At 41.4% G+C, this 13,851-nt stretch overlaps 1 protein-coding gene across 4 annotated transcripts in view; it reads left to right on the top strand.

Annotated features, from left to right (window-relative positions):
- The window catches only part of LOC102695662 (serine/threonine-protein kinase 38-like), a 50,338-nt gene extending 37,738 nt beyond the window's left edge, over positions 1–12,600 (top strand). For 3 of the 4 annotated variants that reach the window (XM_069192782.1, XM_015351929.2, XM_006633065.3), the window contains 13 exons: positions 663–802; positions 2,744–2,795; positions 3,388–3,510; positions 3,615–3,698; positions 3,894–4,017; positions 4,617–4,771; positions 5,764–5,866; positions 6,171–6,232; positions 8,215–8,332; positions 8,507–8,630; positions 9,184–9,279; positions 10,144–10,235; positions 10,663–12,600. In XM_069192782.1, the coding sequence (XP_069048883.1) occupies positions 663–802; positions 2,744–2,795; positions 3,388–3,510; positions 3,615–3,698; positions 3,894–4,017; positions 4,617–4,771; positions 5,764–5,866; positions 6,171–6,232; positions 8,215–8,332; positions 8,507–8,630; positions 9,184–9,279; positions 10,144–10,235; positions 10,663–10,790 (1,401 nt within the window). In that variant the 3' untranslated portion in view covers positions 10,791–12,600. Of the gene's footprint in view, positions 1–39; positions 118–662; positions 803–2,743; positions 2,796–3,387; positions 3,511–3,614; positions 3,699–3,893; positions 4,018–4,616; positions 4,772–5,763; positions 5,867–6,170; positions 6,233–8,214; positions 8,333–8,506; positions 8,631–9,183; positions 9,280–10,143; positions 10,236–10,662 lie in introns of those variants that run through there. The other variant, XM_015351931.2, reaches the window with a different exon arrangement.
- The last annotated feature ends 1,251 nt before the right edge of the window (positions 12,601–13,851 follow it).

Below are 13,851 nucleotides of genomic sequence, written 5' to 3'. Positions count from 1 at the left end.
TCCACAGCTGAAATGTTGTTTTCTCTTTTCTCTTTTCAGCATGGAATAAACCCCTTACCTGTTTCTTTGCAGCCTGTGCATGCTGACGCAGCTAGCTAATTGAATTATAATAACTGTGTACGTGTTGATGTCTTATGTTATTTATTTTGTAATGTATAATGTTAATACATTTTGGGATTATCTCCGTGTGTGAAACATAGCTGCTTGGATGCAAAGCAGATTTGTGTGAAATCGGACAAAGTGTTGTGGTATAGTACGTCAGTGTCCCACAGGTAACTAGACTCAGCTGTGACGTGTTTACCACATTCTGCTGCAAACAGCCACGCCTTGCCCAACTGAGCAGTGCTGTTATATAATACCCTGGCGGCAGAAACTGAGTTCGCCTTAACCCCTACATTACTTTGCACTGATCTGTGCTTCAGTGATGGATGTGACAAACATGTTCAGGAGAGCCGACGATGCACATTAAAACATGAGGGGGAAAAAAGGGGTCAGTAAAGCGTCCAGGATTGCTTGACCTTTCACCTGTGACTTCCCTGGTGCCAGGAGGCTTCCAGTGATGTCAGGTGGGGGGCGCAGGCCGGTCTGTCTGCCCCCCGAGAGGAGGAAAGAAAGGTTCGGGTGGGCTCTGATAGGCCTCTCTGTGTTCCCCGTGGCTGCAGGCGAGTATGGCCATGACCGGAGGGACTCCAGCATCCTTTCCCATGAGCAATCACACGCGCGAGAGAGTGACGGTGGCCAAGCTGACGCTGGAGAACTTCTACAGCACCCTCCTCACGCAGCACGAGGAGCGGGAGATGAGGTAGGCCCCTGGTCTCGCGTGCCCCCACGCCCCCCCGTCTCCCCCTGCTGTTCCTCCTCCACAGGAGCTCAAGAGCAACGGTGACAAAAGGTGTAAAGAGATGTTTTCCTCACTTACCCTGGAAGTGAAATCCTTGCGGGATGTGTTAACATCTTGCACTTTGTGTTTTATTCCTCGGTTAAAGAAATGGAGGCCTCTAAAATGGTCTGGGTAATAATTCAGGCTTGTCTGTCCCATAACCTGCAAGACCCTTCTCAAAAACATTGACCCCATCATTCCATTATGTAATATACTTCAGGTGTTTATTTTGTAACCTTTCTAGTTTAATTGCTTCTAAACGTTTTAATCATCACACCTGGCTATCTTATTCCCTCTGGGCATTTGAATATCCGCAAGCAACACATGTCCCTGGGGTTTAAGAATGACTCATATATTGACAAGGCAGCTTTATCGACATCTAGCGGCTTTAAAGACTGCCTGAAGCTTCTGTAGACTTGTAACTCAAGACTTGGTCAGTATTTGGCCGTAGATGTTCGTGTACTCATACTTGTCTAATTGTGTGAAAGAAGGCTCTTTATATAAGAGCTTGTGGACAGGTGGGCGCTGCCCCTTTAACAATCAACCGAGCAAAGACTCAGGGCTGGTCAGTCCCTGGATGGGAGACCTCTAGGAAAAACCAGGCTGCTGCTGTTAGTGGGTTTTGGTGAGCCAGTTGCTGGAATTCTTTCCTCTGCGCCAGCAGCTCGGTATCTGGGAGAGGATCGCTGTTCTATAGCAGGCACCATCCTCCAGAAGAAATATCAAATTAGGGCTCTGCCTGATTCGTCATTCAAAATCCCAAAGGCGCTGTTCATAAGAGTAGGGGGTGTTAATCTCACTGTCCAGGCCGAGCCTGAGCAGATCTGAACAGACTCTCCACTACAGGATGAAGTGGTTACCCTCCTCGAGCCTTGGAATGCTCTGCAATTTATCATTGTTACTTCTGTTACTAGGAGATTCCCTGTAAGCCAGATGTTTGATGTTGGCGCCTTGTTTCAGTTGACAATTGAAGCTGTTCCTATCACAGTGAATGCAAGAAGCTTTTTTTTAATTCTGTTCTTGCATGATATGCCTTTAAAAGTTAAATCGACATTTTTTTATATTTGTTTATTGTAGACAGTTTGGAATTGACTGACAGTTGGCCAACAATATTTTCTGCAAATGACTTGAGCATATGACTTGAGCTTTTTGCAACCTATGTAACAACAGTTGTAGTTTTTTTGGTCAAATTATTGCAAAAAGTAGATGTTGGTTGAAGAATGAGGCACGTACACGGTTGTAGGATTAAGACTCTCAGGTGTTACAATATAAACATAAAAAATGTCCACTAATGCTACCCTAGTGTTGCTACTATTAAATCTTCTTTGACTGTTGATAGAGTTTAGTTTGCATGAGAAGAAACCAAGCCTGGCTTTAGCTACCTTGAGTTTACATGAGTAAGAATCTTAAAAGTGATCACGACTCAAACTTCATGAATCTGCCGACTTGGCATGGTACTTAATTTGTCACATTTACCACATGTAGCAATCAAATCTCATTGACTCATCATCATCATTTTGTTCCTCTGTATACATATCTATGTTAATCCATCTGGATTAATTGATTTTATAACAGTGACTAGAATTTCAATAATAGGAAGAGAAGACATTGAATTGTTTCTGCATAAAGAAGGAAGCCCATTGAAAACAGTATAAACCTTGCACAGCTTTGATATTTAAGCCTGGTTTGTAATCAATTTTTACTGTTAATTAGTAGGTTAAGTAGATAGTAGTAATGAGTGGGTTGTAGAGAAGTATTTTGTGTGGTCTGGAGTCTTTGACTGCAGTGCCATCTAGTGGCAAAATGTGTTTTCACCTTGCTTCATGAATTCTGCCATTTAATTGAATTGCATTTCCCCTACAGGCAAAAGAAATTGGAAAAAGTAATGGATGAAGAGGGCTTAGCCGATGAGGAGGTAATGCACCTTTTCTGTTCTAAATAGTCTGGTTTTAAGTTCAGTTTTCTTAATATTTCTGTTATTCTGGGATACTAGTGTTTTATCTCATTCTGTCAAAACCAAACTAGAAAACATACCTGTTCCTCGTGCTGCTCTGGGGGAAGGTAAGTGTTTGAAATCCATTAGCAGCTCAAGTGGCAATTGGATATCAAACCAACATTGATTCAAGCCATCTACAAATGGAAAAATGGAATGGAAAAAAACTTACCAAACAACACGCAATAATAACTTTCAGTGTTCTGAAACACTCACTCATTCTGAAAAAAAGTCTTTTACAGCTGGTGCAGTTATTATGAGCATTTTATTCCAGAGCTGAATTGTCCTTGAAAATAAGAGTCGTTGGATCTTGAATTGTCCTTTTAAAAACAAAAAATGTATATATGTCCTCACAGCGAATGCAGGCCTGTGTGATTTGTTCTTCAAATCACATATTGATTTCCTGATAGGAGGTTATGGGGGAGGTGATGTCTGCGGTTGTCTTTTTCTAGCTGAGAGTAGGCTTTTGCATTTACTGAAATAACCTGCGTCGGCTGTTCTGTGACCCCTGCAGAAGAAGATGAGGAGGTCCCAGCACGCCCGCAAGGAGACCGAGTTCCTCCGCCTGAAGAGGACGAGGCTGGGGCTGGATGACTTCGAGTCCCTGAAGGTCATCGGGAGGGGAGCCTTTGGAGAGGTCTGTCCTCTGCCGGGCGCTCAGATTCTCAGTGCTGTGATTCCAGTATTTCTCTCTCCATGTAAGTGAGCTGCTCCAATGTGTCCCCACCTGTGTTGCTGCAGGTACGTCTAGTGCAAAAGAAGGACACGGGCCATATCTATGCCATGAAGATTCTGAGGAAAGCGGACATGCTGGAGAAAGAGCAGGTATGAGGAGTGCCGTACTTCCTACTCCATGCCATTTCATACAATTTAGCTCAGGAAAGTTTGAACCTCGTTTTTAAATCCAAAGGTTTTGTTCAGGTCTATGAAGTGATTTGTGGTGTAAAGCCATTTTTTTCTTCATGGTAAAATTACATTGTAAGTTAAGTCTTTATTCTTCCCCCCCCTCACCTTGTCTAGGTGGCTCATATCCGGGCTGAGAGAGATATTCTTGTGGAGGCTGATGGCGCCTGGGTTGTGAAGATGTTTTACAGCTTTCAGGACAAAAGAAACCTCTACCTCATAATGGAGTTTCTTCCTGGAGGTGAGGGATATGAAGCTGGGGCCGCGGGCGTGGTCTGCGAGGGGAGTCCAGTTCCGGTCTTGAGGGCCAGTGTGTCAGTGGGACGGAGCTTTTTAAAGCAGCAGCGCACGAAGAGCTGGGAGAAGCCATTAAATTGGTCTAGTTGAGCCAGTAACCAGGTTTATCCTGAGCTGAATTGGAATTAAAACCTGCTGACCAGCCCAGCTGTGGACACCAGGGGTTGTCTACCCCTGGTCAACAGACACCAACCAAAGCAGTGTGACTGTGCGTATGACCACACTGCTCTGTTCACAATGTGCTTTTTTGTGTCTATTGCTGGTGGGGAACGCAGATTTCTTTGTCAGATTAAATGAAAAATTATTTATTTGGAAATTGATTTTTTAATAGATTTTTAGTATATACTGTAGCTTCTGGAAACACAGTTTTTTATATTAAGCATGTAAATTACTGGAAGCTTGCTCTGTGTTGTTTTTGACATTGCTTAGATTTCAGAATGAAGTCATTTAGTCTGTAAAGACCTAGCACATATTTTATATAGTGAGACATTAATAACCGCTATTTAAGGAAAACCGAACTCCTGTTGCCCTCTGTCTGTGCAGGAGATATGATGACTCTGCTGATGAAGAAGGATACCCTGTCAGAGGAAGAGACCCAGTTCTACATTGCTGAGACTGTGCTGGCTATAGATTCCATACATCAGCTGGGGTTCATTCACAGAGACATTAAACCAGATAACCTCCTACTGGATGCCAAAGTAAGGAGCATGATGCATGGGCTTAGTTTTGGATATTTTGCATTTCTGTTGGATAGTTGCGCCTGGGTTTCCTTCAATGATCTGATGGTGATCTGTGCAGCAACATCTTTGTCACACAAGCCTTTATCCACCACCCTGGCTAATTAGTTGGAGAATTGTCTCATAAGGCTGATTTCTTCAATGGTTAATTATAATATGATTCTCATTGAATAAAATAGGTTTCTTTAAAAATAAAATACAGTATCCCTATACAATTGCTGACATCAGACTTAGAACTTTTAAATATCTATCTGTTCAGCCAGGATTACAAATACATAAAATACTCTTCGGTAATTAACATATACAAAAGTTCATTTTCATGAAGGCTTACTTAACAGTTGAGTGAATTCATTTTTGTCTCAATATGAGTGACCTGTAAAATATACTTCGAAAATAACTAGTATTGTTAACAACAGGTGTTGCAACAAATTATAAAATGGCATATCTTAATTATGGTTCGGAAGAGACCATTACCTTAATAAAGGAAGGTTGTAACTAGTTTTTTATAGTACTTCATTCCTGAAAGAAGATAAGGTTACAAACTAGAGCCCATTTAGTTCATTAAGCTCGTTTTTCTTGGATGAATTATCATCTAGCACTTAACCAGCCTCGTTTTGAAAGAAGCTTCAGCATGGCTGGGCAGCTTGTTCCAACCCCCACAGACGTGCCTCCTGTTCTTGGTTTCAACCACACTTCTCTCTGGTGTTCATTAGTGTGCTCTGGATTGTGTTTCACAGTTGGTTTTAAAGAAGGCCGCCTGTTTGACTTTATCAAGGCCTTTGAGGATGAATGGGTGAATGTCTCCTCATAGTCTGCTCTGAAAAATAAATGTTTAGTCTGTTGAAACATAAATGCTTTTTTTAAATGTTAATATCACAAATTGGAAGGTGACTACAAACATTTTATTTTACGGTCTTTCAATACTGGATTTAATAACCTGTCCTTTTTTACAGGGACATGTCAAGCTGTCTGACTTTGGTCTGTGCACAGGGCTGAAGAAAGCACACAGAACAGAGTTCTACAGAAATCTCACTCACAATCCACCCAGCGATTTCAGTATGTTGTCATATGGTCTTGGCATGTAATGAGGATTATACTAACATACCTTTGTTATTCTTTGTGTATTGTGGATCAAGATTAAATCTGTTGTTTAAAGACTAATTTTGTAACACCACCTTGGTCTTCTGATCAGTAATGTGTTCGTATTTTGTTATAAGGAAGGGGTTGAGATCTGAAGATCTACTCATTCTCTCTCTGGATCAAAAAACATAGTTGGGGATTTATTTTATATTTTGTGTTCAGCTATTTGAGCGTTCTGTATATTGTTAATGATTGTACTAAAGGGAGCTTTTTCCTGCAGCATTTCAGAACATGAACTCAAAACGAAAAGCTGAGACATGGAAGAAGAACAGGCGACAGCTGGTGAGTTCAGTTCTGAAACATCACAATGTCATTTTTTGGTGAAATAAACTGCTCCACTAACATTTAAATCTGCATGCGTGTTATTAAGGCAAGGGTTAATGTTAGGTATTTATTTTGATCTACCAGCCAATTCCCAATTTGTAGTGTCCGCAAAACCAGAGCACTTGAGGCAACAAAAAAAAGTATCCGTGTGGAATTGAGACTTGCTTGTCTGTCTGTCCTGCCCTGCTCATTGGTCCCCTGGGTGAACCTCTGCAGCTCGCTGGCTGATGCGAGAGGATGGGGGACTTTGAAGGCTCTTCTCCCAAACAGACACCAGGGCTCCTCAATGGGTGGGCTGTGGCCTGAATGTGGCCCTCAGACGACAACCCACTGGCCCATCAACAGTCTTGTATACATGCATGTCTTGGTCTAGAACTTACATCAAAAAGAAAAATATTCACAAGAAAAATACAAATTTTAACATCCTATGTCATACCGTGGTTGATACCATTTCTTTGTGTACCTGACAAAATTGTGTGCATTATGCATTAGTAGTGTGTTCCTCAGCGTGCACACCTCATACAGTCTGGGCTCTCTCAGTTCTGCTTTCAGTACTGTGTGTGCTCTGCACGAGTACCTCTGTGCTTGTGGTGGTGCTTTAGTTTTGAAAGCCGAATAAATGTGTTTTTTTCCCCCGTTGGCCCGAATGGGGAACAGTGGCTGGTGTGATTCCAGTAGCCGCAGTTTGCAGTCCCTGGCGAAGGCGCCGCACTTCTGCTCCCTGCGCAGGAATGTGGTGATGAGCAGCAGCAGCTCTGACTCCGCAATTCTATATGTCAAGCAGAGGCCAACGTGCTCTTGCTGCATGTGTCTGGGTTTGAACAATGAAGGAACGTGCTGGATGGGCTGAATGGGTCACCCTGTTCTGGAAGTCATGTCATGTCATGTCGTGCTGCAGCTTGGAAATTGAGGGGAAGCTTTTAAAGGGAGTTTTAAATATTCCTCCACTGAAATATGTTTTAACCTATATTGAGGAGGTTGGTGGTGTACAATAGTGATTACAAGAAAAGGTTCTCCTCTTCCTTTTTTTTCCCAGTCTATTTTTTTTCGGCCTTGACGCTGATAATAGGGAAGGAGCCTTCTGACAATCAGAACTTAAGCTGGCAGGTTTACATGTGGTAGGACACTGCGCTCACTTGGGCTTCAGCAGAGCCAGCGTGTGAACAGAGTGGTATAATATGCACTGTGTAACAATTGTACTACTCCATATTCTGCATGTGTCCAATGAACTATCACATGTTCACGATCAGTAAATTAACATACTGTCACGTGAGGTTACTGAAGTCTCAGGCACGCTGGTGTAAGGGGAGCAGGGCTTGGAAGATGTCCTTAACTATTTGCAGAGACAGGTAGGACCAGGCAGATGAGAGAACTACATGTCAGGCCTGTACTGCTCCACAGCCCTCCATACCCCATGCATGAGCTGGGGTACCCATACCTCTCCATACGCCTGCATGAGCTGGGGTGCCCATTCCCCTCCATGAGCAGGGGTACCCATTCCCCTCCGTACTCCTGCATGAGTTCCTCCACTCATTCCTCAAGGCCGCCTGGGACTGGGGGCAGCACCTGGTTCAGCTACCAGTTGCTCTCGTCTCGTCTCCCATCCTGCGGCTTCCTGCCCTGGGGTCTGGCCTCTCCTGCCCCCAGGAGGAGGGGAGAGCTGAGCACTTCAATAATAAGTATTATTCCTGTAGCTATATCTGCAGCTGTATCACCCTGCAACTTGTCACCAGTACCCTCACCTATCAGTGGGGAGGAGAACAGAGTGAGGAAGCCAGTTCACCTCCACACGGTATAGAATTAGTGTTCAGTAATCCAGGTTGTGGAAAAATGTGGAAATTGATATTGAGAGAGTAGGTGATGCAATGCAATTAATTTAACAGGTTTCTCTTTGCTTGAAAGAACATCTGAATGAATGTCATTTTTTATTTTTGTTACAGGCATATTCTACTGTGGGAACTCCAGATTACATTGCACCTGAGGTGTTCATGCAGACAGGGTATAACAAACTGTGTGACTGGTGGTCTCTGGGAGTTATCATGTATGAAATGCTCATAGGTAAGTATGTTTCATACTGTTCTAGTAAGAATGCTGAAGAGGGGGGAGGAATCCTATCAGCTGATAGCAAGTGCTGATGCGTCTGACAGTGTGCATCAATATAGTGTTGTGAGGCAGTTTACTTATTTTGATATTTTTATCCCAAACCACTTATTCTTTGTTGTTGTTTTTCAGGATATCCTCCATTCTGTTCTGAAACACCTCAAGAAACGTACAGAAAAGTCATGAACTGGAAGGAGACTCTTGTCTTCCCTCTGGAAGTGCCCATCTCAGAGAAGGCAAAAGACATGATTTTAAGGTTTGTGCTCTATGGGATAAGACATACTCTAGTAATTATACATGGAAAAAAAAATAGTAGTATGTGAGGTTATGCTGATTGTTTACCACGTGTATCAGGGCTCATTGTGAACCTCAAACAGAGTGACTGAGACATAATCTGATGATAAATTGGATTGTGTTGAATGCACCTGAGCTGGGAGAGGATTTCCTTGCCTGCAGGGGTGCTTGGTCTGTGGACTGGGTCTAGATGGGGTCTGAGACACTGATCACATCCTGGCAGGAGACGGTGATAAATATATTTGCAAATAACTGGCATTGATCTGAATTTTCCTGCAAGTAGAGGATTTTGTTTTTCAGTTTTCTTTCTTCCAAAAGTCCAATTTTCTGTTGCAATTCCGTTATTGCTACAGTAAACAGAATCTAGTATCTGTACATGGTACTGTTAAACAAGCTCTGTTCACCATGTGGAAATCCCTGAGAATTGATTGCAGTTTCTCTTACTAAAAGTAATAAAAAAACAGCTTAATGTTGTGTGTTCATGAAAATCAATTTTCTGCTGATGATTCTTTTAGGTTTTGTACTGATGCAGAGAACAGAATTGGTGCCACAAGTGTGGAAGAAATTAAGAGCCATCCATTCTTTGAGCCAGTTGACTGGGAACACATAAGGTATTTGTCATGCATGCATGCACTGCGTTCAGCACAGTGGCTTTTAGCTGTTAGTGTATGGATTTAAATGTAGGTTTTTCATTGTACGTTTCATTTCACACCTCTCTACACCTATCCTGACTTCACCCCTCCTGATTGGCCTCTCTGTCTGTCCCCTGCTCCCGCCCCTCGCTCCTCCTCTCTCCCAGCCTTTGTTCTCCCACTACATTACCTTTGCTGTCTGCCCTGTCTTTCTCACACCTGAAGAAGGCACCACGGCCGAAACGTTGTGTTTTCGTTCTTCTCTTTTCAGCATCGAAAACCTACACAAACCTTTGCAACCTACACATGCTGACACAGCCACCCACCTGATTTAAATGTATTAATATTTGTTACACTTACACAAAAAGTGTGTTTTATTAGCTGATTGTAAAATTATGATAACTCTTTTAACGACAAAACATTGTGCCTAAAAATTTATAGTAAAATAAAATTTCACAAACATACCAGGATTGCCACTGTCGCTGAGCTGCATCTGCAGGAAGTCCTTCTGACCTCTCGAGTCCTTAATGGGGTTAAAATCTATCGTCTTCACCTGACATCTTCCTGCTTTGAGTTCTGCTCTTTGCTTTCTGCTGAAACTCCCATTATAAACCACTACTAATAATCATGGGCTTATAATGTTTTTTACAAACTGTTCTTAAGGAGTATGCATGTTGAATGGTTTATGAAGGAGTCAGGGTGGTGGTTTTTAGCTTCATTTAAGTAAGGTGTTACATGTATTTTACAATGGACAGCAGAGTTCAGAAACCAAGTTTTTAGGGTGCCTGTCAAATGCTGTGGAGGATCCTATTGTAAATGCATCACTACCCCCTCTTTTTTTAGGGAAAGGCCAGCTGCCATTTCCATTGAAATCAAAAGCATCGATGACACATCGAACTTTGACGAATTCCCTGAATCGGACATCCTCCAGCCCGGTAAGAGCCCTTCCTAACTTTATTATACATCTGAATTTTAGAAGAACTTGAAGAGTTTTAACTGGGAGTTATTGGTGGGGAAAAGAAACACATTTCTTATGTGAGAAGTCATGATGAGTCCATTTGGAGAGAATTCTTGGCTTCTCTCCTCATTTTTTAATTTTATTAATCACAATGCAGGTAGGTACTTTTATCAAACCTAATGTGCAGTTTGAGGAACTAATCTTTAGTTTTGCATGATATTTGTTCAATGTTTCTTGGTGAGATTCAGGTTTTACTGCCTAAATATTTCCCCAGTTCCTATAATCAATTAACCCTGCACCACACCCTGAATTTACTGTCTCCTACTAAAGGTGTCTTTATAAAAATGAGTTTAAATAAATGAGAAATGTCATTTTTCAGTACTATTGATTGTCTCCTCTTTCAGTGGTAAATGCAACAGAGCCAGACTACAAATCAAAGGACTGGGTTTTCCTGAACTACACCTACAAGAGGTTTGAAGGACTGACTCAAAGAGGCACCATCCCTTCCTACATGAAAGCAGGGAAGCTGTGAGCTCTGGAGGGGAGGAGATGGACCTTTATAAGCTGCAGTGCCTGAGCCACTCAGCAGTTCTCAGTATTGGTACACTGAGAGACTCCTGGAGACAATGGAGAATATCAATACAAACCCCGAAATTCTACAGGATTAGAATTTCCAAAGACTACTGAAGAGGCTCCTTTATTTTGAGTTGGCAGAGCCAGCAGCTGTTCTCTTGTGATTTTTTTTTCCCCATCTTTGATTTTGTTCTGTGTTCTGGGACTGTAGAGGTACTGGAGTAAGTTAAACATATCCGTTTATCTTTCTTGCGCCCGTGTATAGGGTTCTTCAGGGTGTGATTCTGGGTTTTATCTGTACTGTATCTGTATGTAAAGCACTAAAACACGCAGTCTCCATTTTCACTTCCACGTGACCCAGTGCGATGACCGGCAGGCAAGATCAGTGACTGCTCGTGTTCAAGCTACGAGCCTCCCCTGGCAGCGCAGTTGGGAAGTGGTATGTGAGTGGGTTACACCTTCAGAATAGGGGCCCATTTCACCTTAATTCGGGGCTTTTTTTCAGCATGATGTCAATCAGAAACAACTGAGTTGGTTGCTGAAGAATATGTAGACTTTTATCACCTTTTATTTATTTATTTTAAATGTATAGAATGATTCAATATGCTGCATCAATGAAATATGCAAGTAGAACATTGTGAGGAAAAGAGCTTTTTTAAGCAGTTTTTTTTCTTTGTTTTCTTTGAAACTGGTTTATTGGAAATGATAAATTCCGATTGCCCGTTGTTTCATTCCCTCCACAGTGGGTGAATGGGAGACTCGGTTTCTGTCACTTTATAAGAGAACGGGAAGTTTTGATGTGTAAAAGTCACTGCAAGTAAGTTTATTTCTCTCTCCCGCATAACAGAATCCAGGGTTTTTACAGTAAACTAGGACAGACGGCAAGCTATGACTAAGCCCTAAAAGGTACCAATTATTTTAACAGATCACTTGCGTTTTCAACTTGTAATGTCAACTTCAGTCCTCATCTACCAGGGTAAATGTATGTTTTTTTCCACTACAAGTTGTCACTAAAAATGTAAAAACAAGGGAATTGTATTATTTTGTATAGATCAATGTTAAACAATATACCTCTTGTTTGAATAGATGAGTTATACAAAACAGGTTTGAAAATTAAAAAAAGTTTACATTGCTTAATCCATTTATACATACCGTATTTCAAACACTGGTATAAAATATGTTTGTCTTGTTATCTTCCAGATTTGATTTGAAGGTACTTCCTGGTTTATTCTAAGATTTTCCTCTGCCTAAATGTGTACTGTATGGCTGTTTAGCATTCAGGTCATGATTTAAGTTTTGCAGAGTGATCATTAGCCAGCTAAGCAATCAAAAATGACATTATATATTAAGCTGAGGCAACTCCGTAATATGGCGGTGTTGTTTAAAGAGAGCTTAGTCCTTATTGTACAGACTGGGATACATTATGGCATTATGGGCTCATTGTTTTATGTACATTTTCATCTAGGTTTTAAACTATTACTTGTAATTGTTCATTTTGTTCTACAACTGCATGTTCCATGTCCATGCATACACTGCCCATAAACAATGTTTTGCTTTTGTAGAGCGTAAAGGGACAGACTAATAAGAACTTCAAACACTGTCGCAAAGAATTTTTTTTATTTTTAATATGTTTAGGATGAGGGGAACTGTATAGCAGGGAATTTAAATAATATATTTACCTGGCAGCTGGATTGCTTTCCTGTTTGCTGGAGTTTAACATAAGTTATGGTGGAAACTCCAAAAAATAAAATACTTTCAAGTATGCCAAATGCCTAAATGTTTTTCTTTTATATATACACTATTTTGTTATCCATGTTGCCACGCTCTGACTGCTAGATGTTTAGACAGAACAGTTGCTGTGTTCAGAAGATAGACCTGTGTGAAGGTGAGTGTGCATGGTGGTGCATCTCTGCATTAGAGGAGTTTGGCTACATTTTAGTGTTTCAGTTCTGATTTTTTTTATATGATCTATGATTTAACGGCCTGTACCAAAGATGGAAGAGGGTGGAGGCCTATTTGAATACATGTGCTTAGACCTGAAATGTTTCATATTTTCAGTGTCAAATGAAGAAATGCATGCTATGAAAATGCTGTTTAAATATTCTTATTTTTAGTTAAAGCCTACTATGATTTAGTGTGAGCTACATTGCAGGTTTGAAAAGCCTTTTGATTTAAGGGGGAACTGCAACAATGTATTTATATTTCGGGGTTAGAAAGAAACGGCATTGATGAGTGCATTTCAGACCACTATGAAAGTAAAATGCAGGAAGGGCCGCTTCACGTCGCGGTTCATGGGAACTCTCGTTCCCGCACAAGACCAGCAGTTTACGACTAAACGCGCTTCCACAACGTTCACGTTTCGTGCTCCTTTGAAATTTGTAATATCTTTCTACGCCATCAATCAGTGCCAAAATCAATGCTTTTATTCTGTTAGTGAGATTTAATAACCAGTCAGAGATTGGGACTGCAGTTCCTCTTTAATACTCCGCAACACATTTCTGAAGCCCGGGGCTCCTCGTCTCGCTCTCTGAGACCCAAGTGTTCTTGGGTTTTGTTCTAGCTCACCCCTGACATCAGTTAACTGCTTGTAACTTTTAATCGGACCTAAACTTTAATATTTTTTATGCATAATAGCATGAATCTTTTTTAAATTTATTCTTAAAGCTTTTGTATTCAACTTGAATTCTATACTTGAGAACAGCAAGGTCTGGCTAAACACGATTGCTTTATTCTGGAACTGGTCCAGCCACATCCTTAAGTGCTTTATTCACGAGCCCTTGAGCAAGGCCACCCCATGGTGAAGATCTGACGGGAGCTCATGGAGAATATCACGAGATCTGATGGAATCGCACGGAAAATATCATGATAGCTTTGACCTAATCCATCCCCTGTTGAAGATCTCAGGGGAGTTAATGGAGGACATTGTGCCAAGGCTGCCATTTTTAAATGGAAACTCTCAGACAAAACAAGAACACCTGTGTTATGTGGCACACTGCAACTGAACACTTGTTTACACTGTA

This window comes from Lepisosteus oculatus, chromosome 7 (assembly GCF_040954835.1).
Source record: "Lepisosteus oculatus isolate fLepOcu1 chromosome 7, fLepOcu1.hap2, whole genome shotgun sequence".
Classification (NCBI taxonomy): domain Eukaryota; kingdom Metazoa; phylum Chordata; class Actinopteri; order Semionotiformes; family Lepisosteidae; genus Lepisosteus; species Lepisosteus oculatus.
Note: the sequence above shows the minus strand (reverse complement) of the source record. Positions and strands in the feature narration are given on the sequence as shown.